The sequence below is a fragment of the Prunus dulcis genome, unplaced genomic scaffold (genome assembly GCF_902201215.1).
Source record: "Prunus dulcis unplaced genomic scaffold, ALMONDv2, whole genome shotgun sequence".
Lineage (NCBI taxonomy): Eukaryota > Viridiplantae > Streptophyta > Magnoliopsida > Rosales > Rosaceae > Prunus > Prunus dulcis.
Genome location: NW_023010140.1, coordinates 1 through 17735, shown reverse-complemented (window position 1 = coordinate 17735; position 17735 = coordinate 1). Strand labels below are relative to the sequence as shown.

The following is a 17735-nucleotide window of genomic DNA, read 5'->3' as shown; positions in this document are numbered from 1 at the left end:
TAGGAACCCTTACGATTCTCCCCATTATTGCAGACTCACAGAAGCATGAGGTCAATCCTGCTGACCTGGCTACCCGAACTCATGCTTATATCACCACCACAAAAGGTTCTACTTTTCATACGTCCTCTCAAAAATCTGCATGGATTATTGACTCGGGTGCTACGGATCACATGACATTTGATCATGGCTAACTTATTAGTCGCAAATCATCAACTCCGTCAGTGGTGTCTAATGCTAATGGTACCCCCTCCCCTGTGGTTGGGGAGGGCTCTCTATATCTCTCTACTTCCCTACATCTGGATTCTGTATTACTTGTTCCATCTTTGGACCACAACTTCCTATCTGTTGCACAACTTACTACTACTTTAGGGTGTACTGTAACATTTTGGCCGAATCATTGTGTTTTTCAGGACATCCTCACAGAAAAGACGATTGGTTGTGGTACTCGGCGGGGCAAACTCTACTACTGGGATTGAGCATCGGATAGTGAGGTCAAGGTTGGTCAAGTTTTCACAGCCAGTGGAACTCGTTCTGAGGGGGAGAGAGACAAAATTTGGTTATGGCATAAACGTCTTGGGCATGCCTGGTTTGGTTATCTTAAGAAGTTGTTTCCATCATTATTTTCCAATCTTGATATTTCCAGCTTCCAGTGTGATAAGTGTGAATTGGCTAAGAGCCATCGTGTCCCCTTCTTATTAAGTTCAAATAAGAGTTTGGTTCCGTTTTCTCATGTTCATTATGATGTTTGGGGACCTGCCCAAATTGCCACTCCGGCAAGGGTGCGATAGTTTGTCACATTTATAAATGATTGCACACGTATGACTTGGGTTTCCCTTCTCAAAACTAAAGGGGAAGTCAGTTCTAGGTTTCAACAATTTTATCAAATGGTGAAGACTCAGTTTCATGCCAGAATTCAAGTTCTGCGTTCAGACAATGGCGGAAAATTTCTCAACCATGATCTTAACCAGTTCTTACAAGATCATGGCATCATACATCAATGCTCATGCCCTTACACTCCCCAACAGAATAGGGTGGTTGAAAGAAAGGACAGACACTCATTGGAAGTCGTTCGTGCCTCTCTCTTTGGTGCCAATATGCCACGATCCTTTTGGGGCGAAGCCGTTGTCTCTGCAGCATACCTAATCAATCAGATTCCCTCTAGTATCATAAATTTCCAAACACCACTTCAAACACTTCACCACCATATCCAAACACCTCCCACCCCAAACCTAGAACCCTGGATTTTCGGTTGTGTTGTATTTGTCCACTTCATCAGAAAGGATACCGGTGTTATCATCCTCTTAGTCATAAGGTCTTTACCTCTATATATGTTGTGTTTCGGGAACATGGCTTATATTTTTCGACAGCCCAGGAGGAGAATCGAGAATCCACGAAGACCCAAAATGGAAAGAAGCTATGAATGAAGAAATGCGAGCTCTCCAAAAGAATGTCACATGAGAACTCGTGCCCTTACCTCATGGAAAGAAGACGGTAGGATGCATGTGGATTTATACTATGAAACTCAAAGTAGATGGATTCGTTGAAAGATATAAAGCTAGATTGGTGGCGAAGGGGTACATGCAGAGATATGGGATGGACTATGAGAAGACCTTTGCCTTAGTAGCCAAGATTAACACTATTAGAGTCCTATTGTCTCTAGCAGCAAATCTAGATTGGCCATTACATTAGTTTGATGTCAAAAATGCATTCTTACATGGAGATTTAGAAGAAGAAGTATATATGGACTTACCCCCAGGATGTAATTCAGCTCCTGACAAGAAAAATCAAGTTTGAAAGCTCAGAAAGTCATTATATAGGTTAAAGCAATCTCTCAAGGCATGGTTTGCGACTAATATATACCTCATGTAAACTCCTATATATACCTCCTTATGGAGAAGAATAAAACTCAACGAAAAGTATTCAAACCATATTCATATTTTAGCATTCCTCACACACACAAACTACTAAGGTGTCATAGAGCTTCGAACTTGAGATCATTAATCTACAATTCAATGTCATTTTTCATTGGGCAAGACCTTTGGCCAGCTTATATGCATTCTATAAATTTTAAAGATTTACTAGCAAATTTGAAATGAGGTCTTGCTTTATTATTAAGAAGAAGAAAAATATTACATTTTAGGTTTTAATTGTTCTTAATTACTTAAAATAACATATATTTTACGGAAAACTATATAAAAAATACAAAATTAACTCAAATGTCTATGCCACAATTACGCTTACTCAAAACCTACATTTTAAAGTATTAATCTAACTTCAATATCAAAGAGAGTGTGTAATTGTTTGTGTACAATTTCATTATTCAAGAGTGTTTGGACATTCAACAAAATCAGAGTTCTCAATTACTTCAGTGAACCAAAATTGCACAAGTCCATCATGTTACGGTTGCTTGAACCTGCACAATAGTTTATTAGGAAATTCAATAGCATGCTTCGTCTTTCTTTTTATAAAAAATTTTATGTATCAGTTTTAGTTTCTTAATGCAGTATCTCCTGGTATTTCAACAATCCAGAGTTTTCCTTTGTTTTTTCTTTTATTTCATTTTGTAATTATTATCATTGGTATGTTTTTGTAAATCTTTGTTTTCACAGGCAACAGTGTAGTATAATTTTTGCTGCACCATGTGAAGTGGAGGTTAATCGGATACTTTTTGTGTTGCCTATGATTGAAGACTCTTTTGTAAACATGATATGTTTTGCACAGCTTAGGAAGAGCCAAATCACAATGAAGTAAAAGGTGGAGCTTTGTTGAATTTGGAGGACTACAAGAAAGCAAAAAACTAAACTATGAGAGGCGTTAGGCTTTGATTCACTCACTATCTAATCGTAGTTAGAAGTATTTTATACTTTTGTTCATTGTGAAATCATTATGTACATCCATATCTGGAAACTGAAAGAGAAAGAGAAAAAAAAAAAAGACTGATTCCCCTAAATTTTGTATTTTTGAGAATTTATAGCATTTTAAGTTTCTAGAGAATAAGTAAAAAATGCAACATGATTTCATGTACAAAGATAGTACGACAGTTCTGATCTCGTGGACTACAGGGGTTCAAAAGATTTGTGGTCACTCACTGTTGGATGTAAATTCAACGGATCACTCACTCTTGCACTCCTTTTAAGAAACTTTTTTGAACCATTGGATTAATATCCAACGGTGGGTGACCACAATCTCTTGGACTCCTGTAATCCAAGAGATCGGGACTGTACTAGACAATATCATTTAACACGTGCACTACACGTGACAGAAATAATATATCAATGAGTCTGTTTTGATATATAATATATTGATAGCTCTATCATGAGTCTGCATAACCAGTTAGCCCCTTGCCATGGCAAGGGGAGCCCTAGGGCAGCTACTATTTACGTGAATAGTGGCTGCCCTAGCCCCCTCCAGCAAAGTGTGTTTCCAGCAGTTTAGGTTTACCATGGCAAATACTATTCATTTTTTTTTATTTTTTTCACAACTAATTTGGATAATATTTTCGGATAACATTTTTGGGTTCCTACGTGTCAATACTATTCATATCGGATAAGATTTTCGGTTTCAAACTTCAGATAAATTTCAGATAAATTCAAAATGTCAAATTTCAGATACATTTCGAAATTCAAATTTCATATAAATTTCAAATCTCAAATTTCATTTGAATTTCAAATTTCAGATAAGATTTTCACCCTCTAAGATTGCGTCGCGTGTCATATCTATCTGTCTACATTTTTCTATAAAACCAGAGGTTCAGCTCATACCTCTCATACCAGTTCTTCTCTACATTTTCATTTCTCATATTTTATATTTCATTCTCCACTCTCAATGGCAGACATGCAAGAGGTTTTGGAGAGGCAAGAGCAAGAAACTAGAGAAAGAATGCGTAGACGAGCTGCAAGCAAAAGGGCGCAGAGAGAACTAGATGAGCAACTTGGCATAGCAGTTGCTTTGCTGGAGGAAGAAAACCAGGGTCGCCGTGGTTCACGAGAAGGCCGTCGCCCAAATGTGGACAGACATAGACATTCTCGGGGTAAGAATCTTATGGAAGATTATTTTATCCCACAATCTCTGTACTCTGATGTTCATTTTCGAGGGAGATATAGAATGCAACCCCATTTGTTCAATAAAGTCATGCATGATATTTGCAATTATGATGAATATTTTGTTCAAAAGAGAAATTGTGCTGGAAATTTGGGACTTCTTCCAGAGCAGAAGTTCACAACTGTGATACGAATGCTGGCGTATGGGTCATCTGCTGATCAGGTGGATGAGATTGCCCGGATGGGGAAGTCCATTGTTTTGGAGAGCTTGGTGTGATTTTGTGATGTAGTGGAAACTCTGTACACCAGAGACTACCTACGCAGACCTACACCCAGGGACCTGCAACGGCTTCTCCAAAAAGCTGAGTCTCGAGAATTTCCTGGCATGATTAGTAGCATTGACTGCATGCACTGGCAATGGAAAAATTATCCAACTGCTTGGCAAGGGGATTACGGAAATAGAGAAGGGCAGAAAAGTATCATCCTGGAAGTAGTTGCTGGTTTTGATACATGGGTTTGGCACGCCTTCTTCGGAGTTGCCGGATCTCAAAACGATTTGAATGTCCTAGGTCAATCCCCGGTGTTCAATGATGTTTTGAGAGGTGAAGCCCCAAATATCACATATGAAATTAACAATACCATCTACCAGAACGGGTATTATCTAGCTGATGGCATCTACCCGAGGTGGACAACATTTGTGAAAACAATTCCACATCCCCGATCCCATAAGCAAAAATTTTTTGCTCGCTATCAAGAGGGGTACAGAAAAGATGTTGAGAGGTGCTTTGGTATCCTTCAAGCCCGGTGGGCTATTATCAAGGGCGCGGCACGTCTATTTGACGAGGAGGTGCTTAGGAGTATAATGATGACTTGTATCATCCTCCATAACATGATTGTGGAAGATGAATATGATTACGATGCTGATGAAGTGTATGAACCAAATCCCATGGACACGGCCCTAACACGAATTTATGAAAAACCAATGGGGCCAAATGGAGAACCAGTGCAGCATGAACCGTTGGTTAGAGACGGTAGTTTCATGCCCCGTATGATTGATCGCTACACGGAGATGCAATCGTCCTATATTCATGAACACCGTCAAGTTGACTTGATGGAGCATTTATGGGCGGTGAAAGGCAATGAAGGTGAATGAAGTGAAGTGAAGAAGTTTTTTTTTTAATTTATTATGTTTATGTTGTATTTTTAGTTATGCTTTGTTTTTTTTTATACTTTATTATTTTTAGTTGTGGGTTGTTTATTTTTTATGCTTTGGTTGTGGGTTGTTTATTTTTTATGCTTTGGTTGTGGTTTGTTTATTTTTTATGCTTTGGTTGTGGTTTGTTTATTTTTTATGCTTTGGTTGTGGTTTTTTTTTTTTTATGCTTTGGTTGTGGTTGTGGTTTGTTTTTTATGTATGGAATGTTTTGAATAAAAAGGATTTTTGTTGAATATTTTCTTTATTCACTAAAAGAAAAGCAATACAACTAATAAAATAAAATACATGAATTAAACAAAACATAAAATACAATGAAATCAAAGGCAAGTAAACTAAGACATGAAAGGCAAGCAAACTATTTTAATGGTTTTCATCATTTAACCAATCCGTGTTGCTAGGTCCATCGTCACGAAAAAGTCTTCGTCTCATAATATCCCTTCGTTCTAGCTTTCAAAATTGTTTTGTTTCAGGGGACATATGGCTTGTATCCATGGCCATGGTTTCCCGATCTTTTTTTTCAATGTTTTGTTCGCGTACATACTCCATTTCTTTGCGTACATACTCCCTTTCTTTTGCATATTCTAGTTGAATAGCCATATCGTTCTCTTGTTGTTTCAAGTCCATTTCAATTCTCATGGCTTGGTGCTTTGAAAGTTCCTTCAAAAATTTAGATGCATTCATTCTTGCTAGAATTACTCCCTCTCTTCGCCTTCGCCGCCTTCCTCCCAATAGGCCTTGGCTCCTTTTCAATGGGTGAGTCTTGACTCATCGGGGAATCCATAGGTGAATCCGATGCCGGCGTCTCATGAAGTGGAGTCTCGTTCAAGACTACCGTCGGACCGGTTGGAATAATTTGGAATCTCTTACAAGTCTTCACCACCTCCCAACAATGGGTATGGTTGAAACTTTTTTTCCCTTGCCCAGTAGCACCAAACCACATTTGTGCTTGCATAATCTATAAAAAAAAAAATTAAATGGAAATGCAAGAAACTTTAAAAAATATTGGCAATGCAACATGTAAAAAAAAACTAATGCAAATTCAATAAATTTAAAAAAAATGCAACATGTATAAAAAAAAAAAAAAACTAGAGACATATTAACAAAATATATAAATTGCAAGAAACATTTAAATAAAAATTAATATGACATAGAAATTAATAGAAGGAAAATGACAAATAATTTACCTCATTGCTAAGGTTTTCTCCGCTTCGATGGTTGTCCATCGCTTTTGCTAAGGCATTTCTCCATTTCGCCAACTCTTTATTAAGAACTTTCCACCTACTGGATAATGCCATTTCCGTACGTGTAGAACCAATTGCCCTTTCACAAAATGCTTGATGAATTTTTTTCCACATATGAGAAAATTTAATCTCATTGCCCGTTATGGGACAATGACTAACTTGGACCCAAGCCTCACACAAGCTAACATCTTCCATCATGCTCCATGCCCCTCCATTTTCATTAGAAGAACCCATAATATGATAGACAAAAATACAACTTGAAAGTGAAAAAATATTGAGTAGAAAGTGAATAAATATTGAGGAGAAAGTGAATAATAGTAGAAGGAGAAGAAAATGTAAGAGGATTTGGTGTTAAAAGTGAAGAGTATTGGTTGGTATTTATACAAAAAAAAAAATTCAGTAATTTTTGTGTATTTTTTTAAAAAAAATTCGATTTTTTTTCAATTTTTTATTGCAGAAAAATTGGCTGCCGTTGGATTGAAGAAAAAAAAAAGAATCGGAGAGCCAATAGGCTGCCACGAGGAAAGTAGTTGTTGGCGGCTACTGTAGCGCGTAGTTTGAAATTTTTTTTAACGTTGGCGCGTGCAATGCACGCGCCAACGGTAAAAAAAATTCGAACGCTGGAGGGCTGACGCCAGCCTGGCGTCAGCCATGACGTCACCGCCCTCGGGCCCTTGCTTGGGCCGAAATCGCCTTTGGGCCTGCCCAGTCTCGTGGCCCCCACCTCTTGCCCGGGCTGCCTCACACTGCTGGAAACCCATTTTTTTCCCAAACCCCCCCCCCCCCCCCCCCAGCCCGAGTCCACCTCCTGCTGCTGGACTTGCTCTAATGTGCATATAGGTGGAACCAAGATGGAAAAGTGGGTTTGGGCTGTTGAGTTGAAAAATGGGCCAGACCTGAAAAAATGGAATTGGGACGGGCCACCTCCGGTTTTTTATTATTTATTTTTTTCAATAATGAAAAAAAGGTTCCAACTTGACAAATAATTCTCACGCGACCGAAAGTTATTTTTGGGGTTTTTTTTTTTTTTTTTTTTTGGGGGTCAATTATGTGGTCTGCCATATAACATGTTGGACTAAACGTATCCAGAGACGTGCCTATCCGAACGGGAAGGATTCGGACAAATGGAATTTTGGCACTCAACAAATGCGTTGGGACGATCTCGGATCCAACGTACCATGACCACGAGCCATCAGGCCAATCACTACAACACAAACACGTGTCGGTGGGTGCCCCTCTTTGAGGCATTGAATGTAGACGTTGAATCAACCAAAGAAAACCATCCAATCTACACCGTCCAATCACGTAAGTACAGAAGATATGCGGTTAAGATTTCTACTGTGTCTTACACTTAACTGTAGAGGATGAAGTGGATAATGTGTGAAATTGCCACGTGTGACATGGTATATCCATTTCTGTCATCTTGTCCGCTTGCTCTAGAACCCATAACTCTGCTCCTAAAACCCCTCTTATTGATTTTCTTTCATTTTCCTTTCAACTTTCCATCTATCCAAACACTTCCGGAAACTTATCCCAAACCTAAACTCTGCGAGTATCACGAAATGGCTACTCTGTTTACTTCCTTGCAGATGCAGACAACCTTTCTTTACCCCCTTCATCCCTCTTCCTCTTCGGCTTCTTCTCAATCAATGTCCACTCTCTCATCGACGCTTCTCACAAAGCCCCAAATCTTCACGCTATCGTCTACCTCTTCCACTTTCTTCAACCCCGCTAAGCATCTGAAACCCATTTCCATTGCGATTAGACCCACAAACAAGTGCCATGGCAACTCACTCTCTGTACGGATGTCCTGGGACGGCCCACTCTCCTCAGTCAAGTTGATCGTACAGGGAAGGAATTTGGAGGTATATAAATTTTTAGCTTACCTTACCTCTTGTTGGTTTTACGCGGCGGGTTATAGTGCTTGTTTCTACTTGTAGTTTAAAGTTTGGGCTTTACAAGCATTTTGTTTTCTGTAATGTATATGTTTTGGACTAAGCCTTACAGAGAAGACTTGAATTAAATCACATCTACTATGATCCGTTCATGTTGTTTGTCGAAAAGTACATTATGTGTGGAAAATTAGAAATCTAGGTTATATTTTGTAAATCCCATTCTGATAAATTGATTAGGTGTGGTGACTTCCAAAGCATTTTTCATGTGATCAATGATGTGCTGATGACTATTGGTTGATGACCCTGATTCTGGTGCTGTTTCTATCCACAATGCTCTCCTCTAATTATACAAGGAGTGGACTTTGAATGTTAAATTTTTATCCGTGAATTTAGTTATCTGAAGCGGTCAAGAAGCATGTGGAAGACAAGGTTGGCAAGGCAGTTCAAAAGCATAGTCACCTAGCCAGGGAAGTTGATGTTCGGTTGTCTGTTCGAGGTGGAGAGTTTGGAAAAGGCCCAAGGATTAGGAGATGCGAGGTATTATTACCCTATGCGCATTGGCATGAATAGTTTAGGTAATCTGGAATCGCCATAAATGGTTCGTTCATAAGGCATTGTGTATTTGTGTTTGCTTAGGTGACTTTGTTCACGAAGAAGCATGGAGTGTTCCGGGCTGAGGAAGAAGCTGAGACACTTTATGCAAGCATAGATCTGGCTTCTTCTATCATCCAGAGGAAGTTGAGGAAAATAAAGGAGAAGGACTCAGACCACGGTCGGCACATGAAAGGTTTTAACAGATTGAAAGTTAGGGAGCCCGCAACACAAATAGTGGTGGAAGAGGAAGAGGAAGAGACAGTTCCCCAAGAGGAGGAAGGAGACTTCATCAATGACGAGGTTTTCTCTTGGACTTCTACTTTCCTCCAAAGTTATTCAGTTTTATATTTGACATGTGTTATATCACATTTTATACTGAATTGTCGTTACATCTTCTCTTTATTAATGGTTTTTTTATTATCTAAAATTGAAAAGCAACTTATAGCATTAGAAATTGTTGATTGTGGTGTACGAAACAGATGGTTAGTTCATCTTAGTTTTCAAAGGCCTTGCTGTAAGTACGGCGGATGTTTCTGCTTTTAACATTTTAGAAATTTCTACTCATAACATTATAAAGAACTGCAGGATGGGATTGAGTGCAAAAGTTGCAGAGATAAAGAGTTTTTGTGTTGTTGTTGTTGAATAGTGCCAATAATCGTTAGACTGCTTTGGTTAGCTAGCTAGATGACGTTCTTCTCCATCTTATACTCATTCTTTTCTTCTTCTTGTTCTAGATTGTCCGTATGAAATACTTTGACATGCCCCCTTTGACTGTCGCTGAAGCAGTTGATCAACTGGAAAATGTTGATCATGACTTCTATGCTTTCCGAAATGAAGAAACTGGTATGAACAATAAAATCACAGCTGCGTTATTTTCTTTGTTCTTGATTACTATCAACCAGTGGTTGAAATTTTTCTTTGTTCTTGCTTAGGTGAAATTAATATAATATACAGAAGAAAAGAAGGAGGTTATGGGCTTATTATACCCAAAGGAAATGGTAAAGCTGATAAATCAGGGCATGTGGTGATAGAACGAGCTAGAGAACATTCCTTGGCAGAATAAAGAGGCCTAGCAAAGTGCAATCCTTCTGTACAGTTACGTTTTCAAATCACCTCTTAGATTCCTGAAGGCAACAGAGTGTTTAAAGGCCGAGGCCTGATGAGACGATCGTTGATTCAGAGTTTGAGAGGCATAGTTTTGTAACCCATGGATGAAAGTTTCTGCGGATGTACAATTACAAACAAAATTCCATTGGTGCCCAGCACAAAGGAAGCTGATGTTACATATTTTACTTTCATTGCATATACATTTGCTCAGTCATCTCTTCCTTCTCAGTTGCCTAATGCTAATTGAGATTTAACATAACATCAATGTGAAAAAGGGTGAACGAGAAAGAATGATAGAAAAACCGATACAGATATGGAAAAGCTTTAATATATAACCTGTCAAAAGGTGTCGCGACTCAGTTCTTTTTTCAAAACGTCGAAGTGGTTTTGTTCTTGGAAGGGTACAGAAGGTACATTATTTATCCGACAAAACTTCCATTTCCTCGTTGAGATTCTCATTCTCAACAACATATGCTGGCTTCTTTGTCGAAAATCTCTCGGACGAAACAGTTAAGAGCTTATTCAATGACATTCCTTCCCCTAAAACCTTCTTCCTTAGTTCATACCTGGCTTTGATTCTGTCATCAAGTTTGTAACCAAGGAATGCCGGAAAGTTCAATAACTCTCCAACTTCACGACCAATCTCATTTATCAAGTACTCCATCTTCTTCTCTATAGCACTATGACTGTATTGCAGTATCTGCGGATGCTTCGTGCTCATGATAACAATGTCGCCGCACGAAAGCCCATAACTCAAGAACAACCCAATTACCTTTTGCAAATTATCACAGCTTGTCCTGGTGGCGGATCCCATTGCTGCAGCCATGTCCTTGGTTCTATATTTGTACCCAATCTTCACCAAAAAGGCAAGTTTATATGCAAGGTTGTCTTCAAATGACAAGCCTAGAAACAAGGGTGCTTTAATCAAGAACTTGTAGATATCATTTGAGCTATACCCACATTGCTTGAGAAAATGAATTCTAGGACTCAATTTCCTCTCCCTGCTGGCGCTCACCACATTGGGGAAAACAAGCAAAAATTTGAATATTTGCTCATCAGTTAGGCCGGCCAACGACCTCAATAGCTCTACATGGCCTTTCGTGTGATCCACGGTGTAACTCAAAATTGCAGGGAGCTTACCCAACAAAGTCCCTGTGGTATCCTCATCTCCGCCGCTAAGCTCTGTGAGAAACCCAACTCTTGGAACCAGCTGGGTGTCTAGATCATAATTGAGTAGTGTGGGACGCCTCACAATCAAGTCGATTCCACCAAAGCGGCTCAAGAATGCGATGGTCCTTTCAATTTCTTCAACTGACTTGAGGCACAAAGCCTTGTACAAATTAAGTTTGTTCAGAACATCAAAAATCTTCTCACGGGGAACTCCTCGGTGAAGAAGCAATCTGACTTTTTGATCAAAACCCACCAAGAATCTTGCTTCTGTTGTACCGAAAAGGCGCTTCAGCTGCGGCGGCTCAATCTTTCCTTCAAAATCATGGCGCACAAAATGTAGGAAAGCATCAATTTCGTCAGCTGTTAATAGACTTGGACATTTGGTAATCAAGCGAGAAAGCTCAAGGCCATCAACTCCAACAGAGCGGAAGGAAAGAATCCGAGTACGTAGTAAATCCAAAGACGTCGACGTGAGTGCTGGGTTCTTGTCCAAAACCACTTGGGCTTCTTCCCCGTCGATCCCAATTTCTTGAAAGAATGAGAAGAGCATCCCTGGAAACAAGATATAACAAAAAAAATCACGTTGTGTTTTGTTTGTGGCAATGTGTTTGACAATAGGTCTCTGAGAGTTGCTTACCTATTTCGGCGAGAGCATTGGTGGCGGAGTTGATGTAACGGCATTGGATAAGAATCCGTTGATTGGGTCGCAGACCCACTTGGGTTAACAATGGTTTTGGTTCAGCCCTCGGGGTTCTAGTGAACTTTAACAGAGAAAACCATTCATGGTTACGGAAGGTTGAAAGTGAAGGTGGTGCGAAATAAGCAGTAGGCCGAGGAGATGGTGGGAATGAAAAGAGAGATTCAGAAGAAGAAGAGGGAAAAGCGTGCGTGAACAAAGCGTATACAGCGACCATGTTCGTGATAAAAATGGTTTCTCTCGGCTCAAATGGAGCTTTTTATTTACAGTCTTAACCAACGGTTAACGTTTGTCATCGGAAATTAGTTGGGGTGAGACAATTTAAAGACAATGTCTGTCCGGGCCATACCTAAATGGGCTATTTCTTGATGGATTTCCAGAATGTTTAATTTATGGGCCCAATGGACCTACAAATAACAATTTGAACAAAATCGTGCAAATTTGAAGTTCCAGCTTAGTTTTGAGGTAATTCTAGGCAGCGACACAACGCTTCTTGCAAGTTGCAAGACATATCCTTCAACCCCATTCTTGTTTTTGCAGAATACACTGATATCTTTCGTTAGAATGATTCCCTAGATTGAATTGAATTTTCTATCAACAGGTTTGCAGGAACCGGAACAACAGAACAATCCTTCGGAGCAAACACTTTTTTATCATGCATTACAAATGAAAGAACAAATTCACTATTTCACAACATTTTGATTCCGAAGGACAAGGCAGCATGATCATCCCCATCTCCAAGTCCTAAACGAGACCAAACGCATATACTCCTTTCTGGAAGGAGATCAAAGGGCCAATCAAATCCAAACACTGAAAGAAAGACCGCTGCCGCCATTGATTAAGCGGCCTCTTTCCAGTGAAACATTTTTATGGTGACTGATCAATCAAGCCGTGTATTGCTTTTGGATGTCCTTGAGACACGTTCTCAGAAGCTTTCCCCCATTTTTATTGTCGGTAGGAATGCCTTTAATAAGTATAACAGAGGAGTCACCCTTTTTCATTTTTCTTGGTGATCTGTTCAAAGGAAACCTGCAAGACATTCGATAAGAGCAGAATAAATCGTTATTACATACAAGCAGCAGCAGAATATTGAAATCAGATAAAACTTGCAAGTGCACTTGCCCTTTCTTGGCATCTTTGCTTTTAGCATCTGGCATGTCTTTGCCAAATTCCTCCCCTCTTTCATTAAGACTATCTGGTGTGTCCTCGCAGACTTCATTGCTTGTGTCATTCTGTGAATTCTGTCCCTGGACAATGAAGCAAGGCAACAAACACACCTTTCTCAGTTTCATATAAACATGTACAGAAACTCTACGATTACGACATCAAATGAAATGCTACAGTTTCAAAGTAATTAATAGCAGAAGTCCCTTTGGACAGTTATACATCATGCTGCGATTCATTACTTCATTATGTTATGCAAGAGTCAGATGCTAAACTAAAACTCGCAACACGAAATCCAGAACCACAAGGTGGCACAAGTTGGAGGCCGCAATAGCCTCAGAATTTAAAGGCTAAGAAACAAAGAGGCATGCATGCTCTCAGCAGAACTTAGCAGTAATCTCCCTTACATAGACTTAAATCAGCTAAATAAGTTCATCATCATTAGGGATTAGTTCGACTGCTACCCTAATAACAAAGAGGACGGAGATGAACTGAATAGAACTCCCAATTACAATTGGTAACAAAGAAACGAGTGATCAAAATATCACAAAATGAATACAAAAATGCCTAAAGTAGGAAAAGGAAACAACCATGAACGGAAGATGAACTAGATTTATACAACTCTGTGAATTCTGAACCCAAATAAGATATACTGTGAGCAGATAATCCAGCATATGCAAATGCGGTGGAGGCAATGATCATATTAAATCCTTTACTCGAAACAAACATGAAAATTAAAACACATGAAATCACAAACTGTATAGGAATTATCACACTAGAGATGGCATCACATGTAGCATTTGAAAGTGCCAACAAAGATCTTGACACCAAGGTGCATCATTTTAGTAAATAGCAAGTATAATGTAACAAAATCAGCATTAAGCCTTCTGAGTTGCGCTACCAAAATGCTTGCGCCATCCACAACCACTTACATGATTGAGATCTAAAAACCCTTTCAGACACCAACCACTTACATGAAGTTGGCATACTAAATCTTTACCAACAATTTCATTGCAAAACCAAACAAATTAAAGCATGTGATAATGAGAAAAAAAAAAAAAGGAAAAAACAGAATTGGTAATTCAAGATCACCACACAAACAATGAAAATGTACTCATAATAAAAACTCAGAAGCACAATCAAGCAAGAAATAAAACAAATTATTAGGATAGAATCTTAATCTTACTTCAGTGGACTTGAGAGCTATACATTCATCCCCATCAGCTTCCTTCAAAGCTGAAACCTTAGCCTTCTTCTTGTCAATGTCATCACCGCCTTCAACACCAACTTCCTCATCAACCACTTTTCTCTTACGTCTCCCGAACTTCCGAACTTTGGCCTTCTTCTCCCTAACTTTCCACACATTCTTCCTCCTAAACACCACCTTCTCCGTCTTCCAAACCCCGCAACTCGTATCGATCACCGTCACTTCGCTGATCGAATACCCTTTCAGCTCTCTCAACTCCTCCTTCTCTTCCTCTTCCTCCTCTTCCACCTCCTCACCTTCCTCACCACCCACATTTCCCAAGTCCTTATTCTTCATCAAGCTGCCGTTTTGCGAGTCCAAGCACGCTGCTTTGTCGAGGACATTTTCGTCATTTCGACCCCAGTCGGAGCTCTTCTCTTCGGTGGCGTTTGCAGTAGCAGCATTGCTGTCAGAGTTGGCCGTGGAAGTGACACAAACTCTAGGGTTTGCTTGTTTTCTAGGAATCTTTTTCCCTAAAAGTTTGGAACGTTCGTCGGAGCCGCCCATGAAAAATAGCTCCGAGAGAACGTTGTTCACCAGGCCGATGAATGCCTCTCCCTGGTTATCTCGGTTCGGGCACGAGGTTGTGGACTGATTCACCACTCGGTCCGAACCCGGCCGAGTCGACTCTGTGGACGATGAGACATTGGGAGTTGGGAATTCCGAGGAAGAGTTTGTGTTTCGGCTAAGGAAGTGGTCGAGGTCAAGATTGTCGCCGGTCGGAAGGCCCTTGTTTGACCGGAGCCGGTCCAGCCAGTTCGAACCGGACTTGTTGGCAGGCACCGAACAGAGCATTGCTGAGGTGGACGGATCTGATTAGCCGACTGGACAGAGCTTGATGGGGAGCTTCTACCGTCGAAAATTGCTGTCGGAGACGAGCAGAAATTAGGTTTTCGGTTCAAAGCTTGAAATTTTTTGTTTTGGGTCTCAAAAGCTTGAAAATTGAAAGGTGCGCAGTCTGTTCTGGGTTATGGGTTACGTGGCAGGCAGTAGGTGTGAAGTTGCTTTTACTTTTACTACGAAGCATGAAACACGTGAGGTTTATTTTTCATTACAAATTGGCCAAAAGATTCAATTTTCAGTAAAGATTGTTACTGGATTTGGTCTCGGTTGGATTCTCTGTGTAGATATGGTAACTAATCTTCGGTCTTATTTTCAAGCGCTGCAGCTGCTGAGACAGAGGTGACCTCCGGAATTTGTTCCTCAAACCAGAGCTTAATGGTCCACCTCAGAAAAACAGACCCAAACTCGGTAAAATTCAAGCTCTTTAAAATGGGCTGCACTGGACCCGACCCAGATATGATCCAATGATATGATCTAATGAGCATATACAAAGTATAAAGTCCCCAACTTTTCTCAGAAAAAGAAAAAGAAAAAAAAAAAGATCCCTTAAGTTTACGGTTCACAACTTCACACCATATTTTGGGACAAGAAGAAGACGACTTGCCCCCAGTGTTGATGCTCTGTAGCCGCAAGTAAAAACCCCCCACAGAACAGAACAACAAAATACAGATTGCCCAGCCCAGGTGCTGCACAAATACAAAAAAGGAGTTCAAAGGTTTAAGCCAACGTGAAAAACAAGAAACCTCAGCCACTGGCAGGCATGTACTTGGAAATTCGAACGTAGAACGACAAACGTACGATTTAGGAGTTTTGTCGTTTTGTCTTGTCTTCTGCTAAATCTATGGACGTATCAAAGTACCCATCTTTGTAGTCCGCCAATCCTCTATTTTTGCTTCTTCTGATTCCTTTCTCACGTTCTTTTGTTTACTTGCCGTCGTAAGGCTCTCCTCATTTTCCTCCACCAATTCTCAGTGTAAGCCATTGAAACGACACCGTCACATGAATCCCGAACCAACTCCTTCTTCCCGCCTCTCATGTCCCCCACGTCAATAAGCTTCCCTTCTGATATTTCTCTTCTGGGTTTTATATTTTTCTTCCATATCCTCAAGGGTCAAGCTTTTCCTTCTGCTTGACTATTTATTTTTGCATTTGTTGAAGTTGATATTGATCATCGTCTAGAACCCAATTTCCAAAACTTTGAAAAAGTATGCTGCTTTCGTTGTAATTTTCTTTTTTCTTTGGTATGGCTTTGATTGAGGCTTTGCCTGAATTATTGGAAAGACCAGCAAATACAATGGAGTACACAGGTTTGATGGTGTTTCTATGTCCTATATGGATGGTCTTACTTCTTGGTGTTGTGATCGGATGGTCGTGGAAACCCAAGTGGGCACCTTTTGGGAACGGCAAGGACAAATTCGGCTGCTCTGTTTCTAAAGGCTTCGATTTTTCGTTGCCGCCTTCGCCGTCCCGGTCGTTAATGTCCCCATTAAAAGGCTTTTCATCGGCTCCGTGCTTGAATTCGTTTGAGTTGGCTTCCCAAGGTTGTGAAGCCTTGTTCATGGATAGGGAATTTGAGAGAACAACTTCTGCTTCACCTTCCGAATTTGATGAGGGCAGGTACTTGGTATTTGTCATGCGACTTTTGTCACAATGCAATTATAAAGATTCGATTGTTTGTTAAATGTTTGTCAACTTTTATTTTGTAGGATTATAATATTGACTGATTAAATTCAATTTCTCCTTTGTTTTGTTATAATTTAAAAGATTACCTCAACATTATTAGGATGTCTAGTGCGTTTAAATACAAAGTTATGTTGAAGGAAGAGCCTAAATTGAATAGATTTTTATGTTCAAATTTCTGACTAGTTTGTTGTACTTGTCTAGCACATCGCAGCTCAATGAAGAGAAATCTAATGCAGTGACAGAGGAGGACTTGGACCTTTTATGCACGCTTGTAGATATGAAAGATGGAGGTCCTACTTGGATACAGATGATGGAACGTTCCACTCCAACTATGAACTACCAAGGCTGGTGTAGGGTTCCCGAGGTAAGGTTTTTCCTTATTAGTTGCTTTCTCTGGCCAATAATTTCACCTAAACCAGAATCTGCGGAAGGCAAGACGTTCGGTCAGTTACTTGCTTCTAGAGAGTTGTTTCTCATCTCCAACACCAAGTTGCGTGAGTTTGGCCAAGCAGTACTGTTATGCCAAAGCGCATTCTTAACGGCTTTAAACCAGTGATGTGGGTTTTATCAAATGTAGCTTTAGCTGTTATATGAGGCCTTCTCCTCTCGCTGTATCAGATTATGTGGGTAGGAACTCATTATACATCTGTTTCGTTGTTTTCTTCCTGTTGGGTGTTTGTTAGATTGGTCCTCCTCAATATCGTAGCAGAACTATCTATGAGGACGCAACACCTGAGATGGTAAGGGACTTTTTCTGGGATGATGAGTTTCGATTAAGGTGGGATGACATGCTTAGGCATTCGACAACGATAGAAGAGTGCCCTACCACGGGAACCATG

At 40.0% G+C, this 17735-nt stretch overlaps 4 protein-coding genes across 4 annotated transcripts; 2 read left to right on the top strand and 2 right to left on the bottom strand.

The window, feature by feature from the left end:
• Window positions 1-7927: 7927 nt before the first annotated feature.
• On the top strand, window positions 7928-10307 carry LOC117613001 (ribosome-binding factor PSRP1, chloroplastic-like). The gene is made up of 5 exons (XM_034341648.1): window positions 7928-8362; window positions 8786-8929; window positions 9029-9286; window positions 9721-9829; window positions 9919-10307. Exons 1-5 carry the CDS (start codon window positions 8060-8062, stop codon window positions 10047-10049), a joined length of 945 nt encoding a protein of 314 aa, XP_034197539.1. The 5' UTR covers window positions 7928-8059; the 3' UTR covers window positions 10050-10307.
• An 87-nt stretch (window positions 10308-10394) lies between these two features.
• Window positions 10395-12242, bottom strand: LOC117612999 (transcription termination factor MTERF8, chloroplastic-like). The gene is made up of 2 exons (XM_034341646.1): window positions 11901-12242; window positions 10395-11815 (listed from the first exon to the last, which is right to left on the bottom strand). The coding sequence occupies exons 1-2, from the start codon at window positions 12175-12177 to the stop codon at window positions 10509-10511; spliced, it is 1584 nt and encodes a 527-aa protein (XP_034197537.1). The 5' UTR covers window positions 12178-12242; the 3' UTR covers window positions 10395-10508.
• A 272-nt stretch (window positions 12243-12514) lies between these two features.
• On the bottom strand, window positions 12515-15852 carry LOC117613000. Its single transcript, XM_034341647.1, has 3 exons — window positions 14311-15852; window positions 13083-13207; window positions 12515-12989 (listed from the first exon to the last, which is right to left on the bottom strand). The coding sequence occupies exons 1-3, from the start codon at window positions 15163-15165 to the stop codon at window positions 12845-12847; spliced, it is 1125 nt and encodes a 374-aa protein (XP_034197538.1). The 5' UTR covers window positions 15166-15852; the 3' UTR covers window positions 12515-12844.
• Window positions 15853-16507: 655 nt separating this feature from the next.
• On the top strand, window positions 16508-17636 carry LOC117613004 (the record flags this gene model as incomplete). Its single annotated transcript, XM_034341651.1, has 3 exons — window positions 16508-16830; window positions 17098-17260; window positions 17580-17636. Coding segments are annotated over exons 1-3 (543 nt in total), but the record flags the coding sequence as incomplete, so codon positions are not given.
• Between the last annotated feature and the right edge of the window lie 99 nt (window positions 17637-17735).

What these genes read in the sequence shown, in the direction of transcription:
- LOC117612999 (XM_034341646.1), bottom strand. Translation starts at nt 12,177, where the DNA reads ATGGTCGCTGTATACGCTTTGTTCACGCACGCTTTTCCCTCTTCTTCT. An exon ending in CAATGCTCTCGCCGAAATAG is followed by an intron (nt 11,816 to 11,900) that starts GTAAGCAACTCT and finishes TCTTGTTTCCAG; the next exon opens with GGATGCTCTTCTCATTCTTT.
- LOC117613000 (XM_034341647.1), bottom strand. Translation starts at nt 15,165, where the DNA reads ATGCTCTGTTCGGTGCCTGCCAACAAGTCCGGTTCGAACTGGCTGGAC. An exon ending in TAGCTCTCAAGTCCACTGAA is followed by an intron (nt 13,208 to 14,310) that starts GTAAGATTAAGA and finishes TTCATTGTCCAG; the next exon opens with GGACAGAATTCACAGAATGA. An exon ending in AGCAAAGATGCCAAGAAAGG is followed by an intron (nt 12,990 to 13,082) that starts GCAAGTGCACTT and finishes AATGTCTTGCAG; the next exon opens with GTTTCCTTTGAACAGATCAC.
- LOC117613001 (XM_034341648.1), top strand. Translation starts at nt 8,060, where the DNA reads ATGGCTACTCTGTTTACTTCCTTGCAGATGCAGACAACCTTTCTTTAC. An exon ending in TACAGGGAAGGAATTTGGAG is followed by an intron (nt 8,363 to 8,785) that starts GTATATAAATTT and finishes CCGTGAATTTAG; the next exon opens with TTATCTGAAGCGGTCAAGAA. An exon ending in GAGACTTCATCAATGACGAG is followed by an intron (nt 9,287 to 9,720) that starts GTTTTCTCTTGG and finishes TTCTTGTTCTAG; the next exon opens with ATTGTCCGTATGAAATACTT.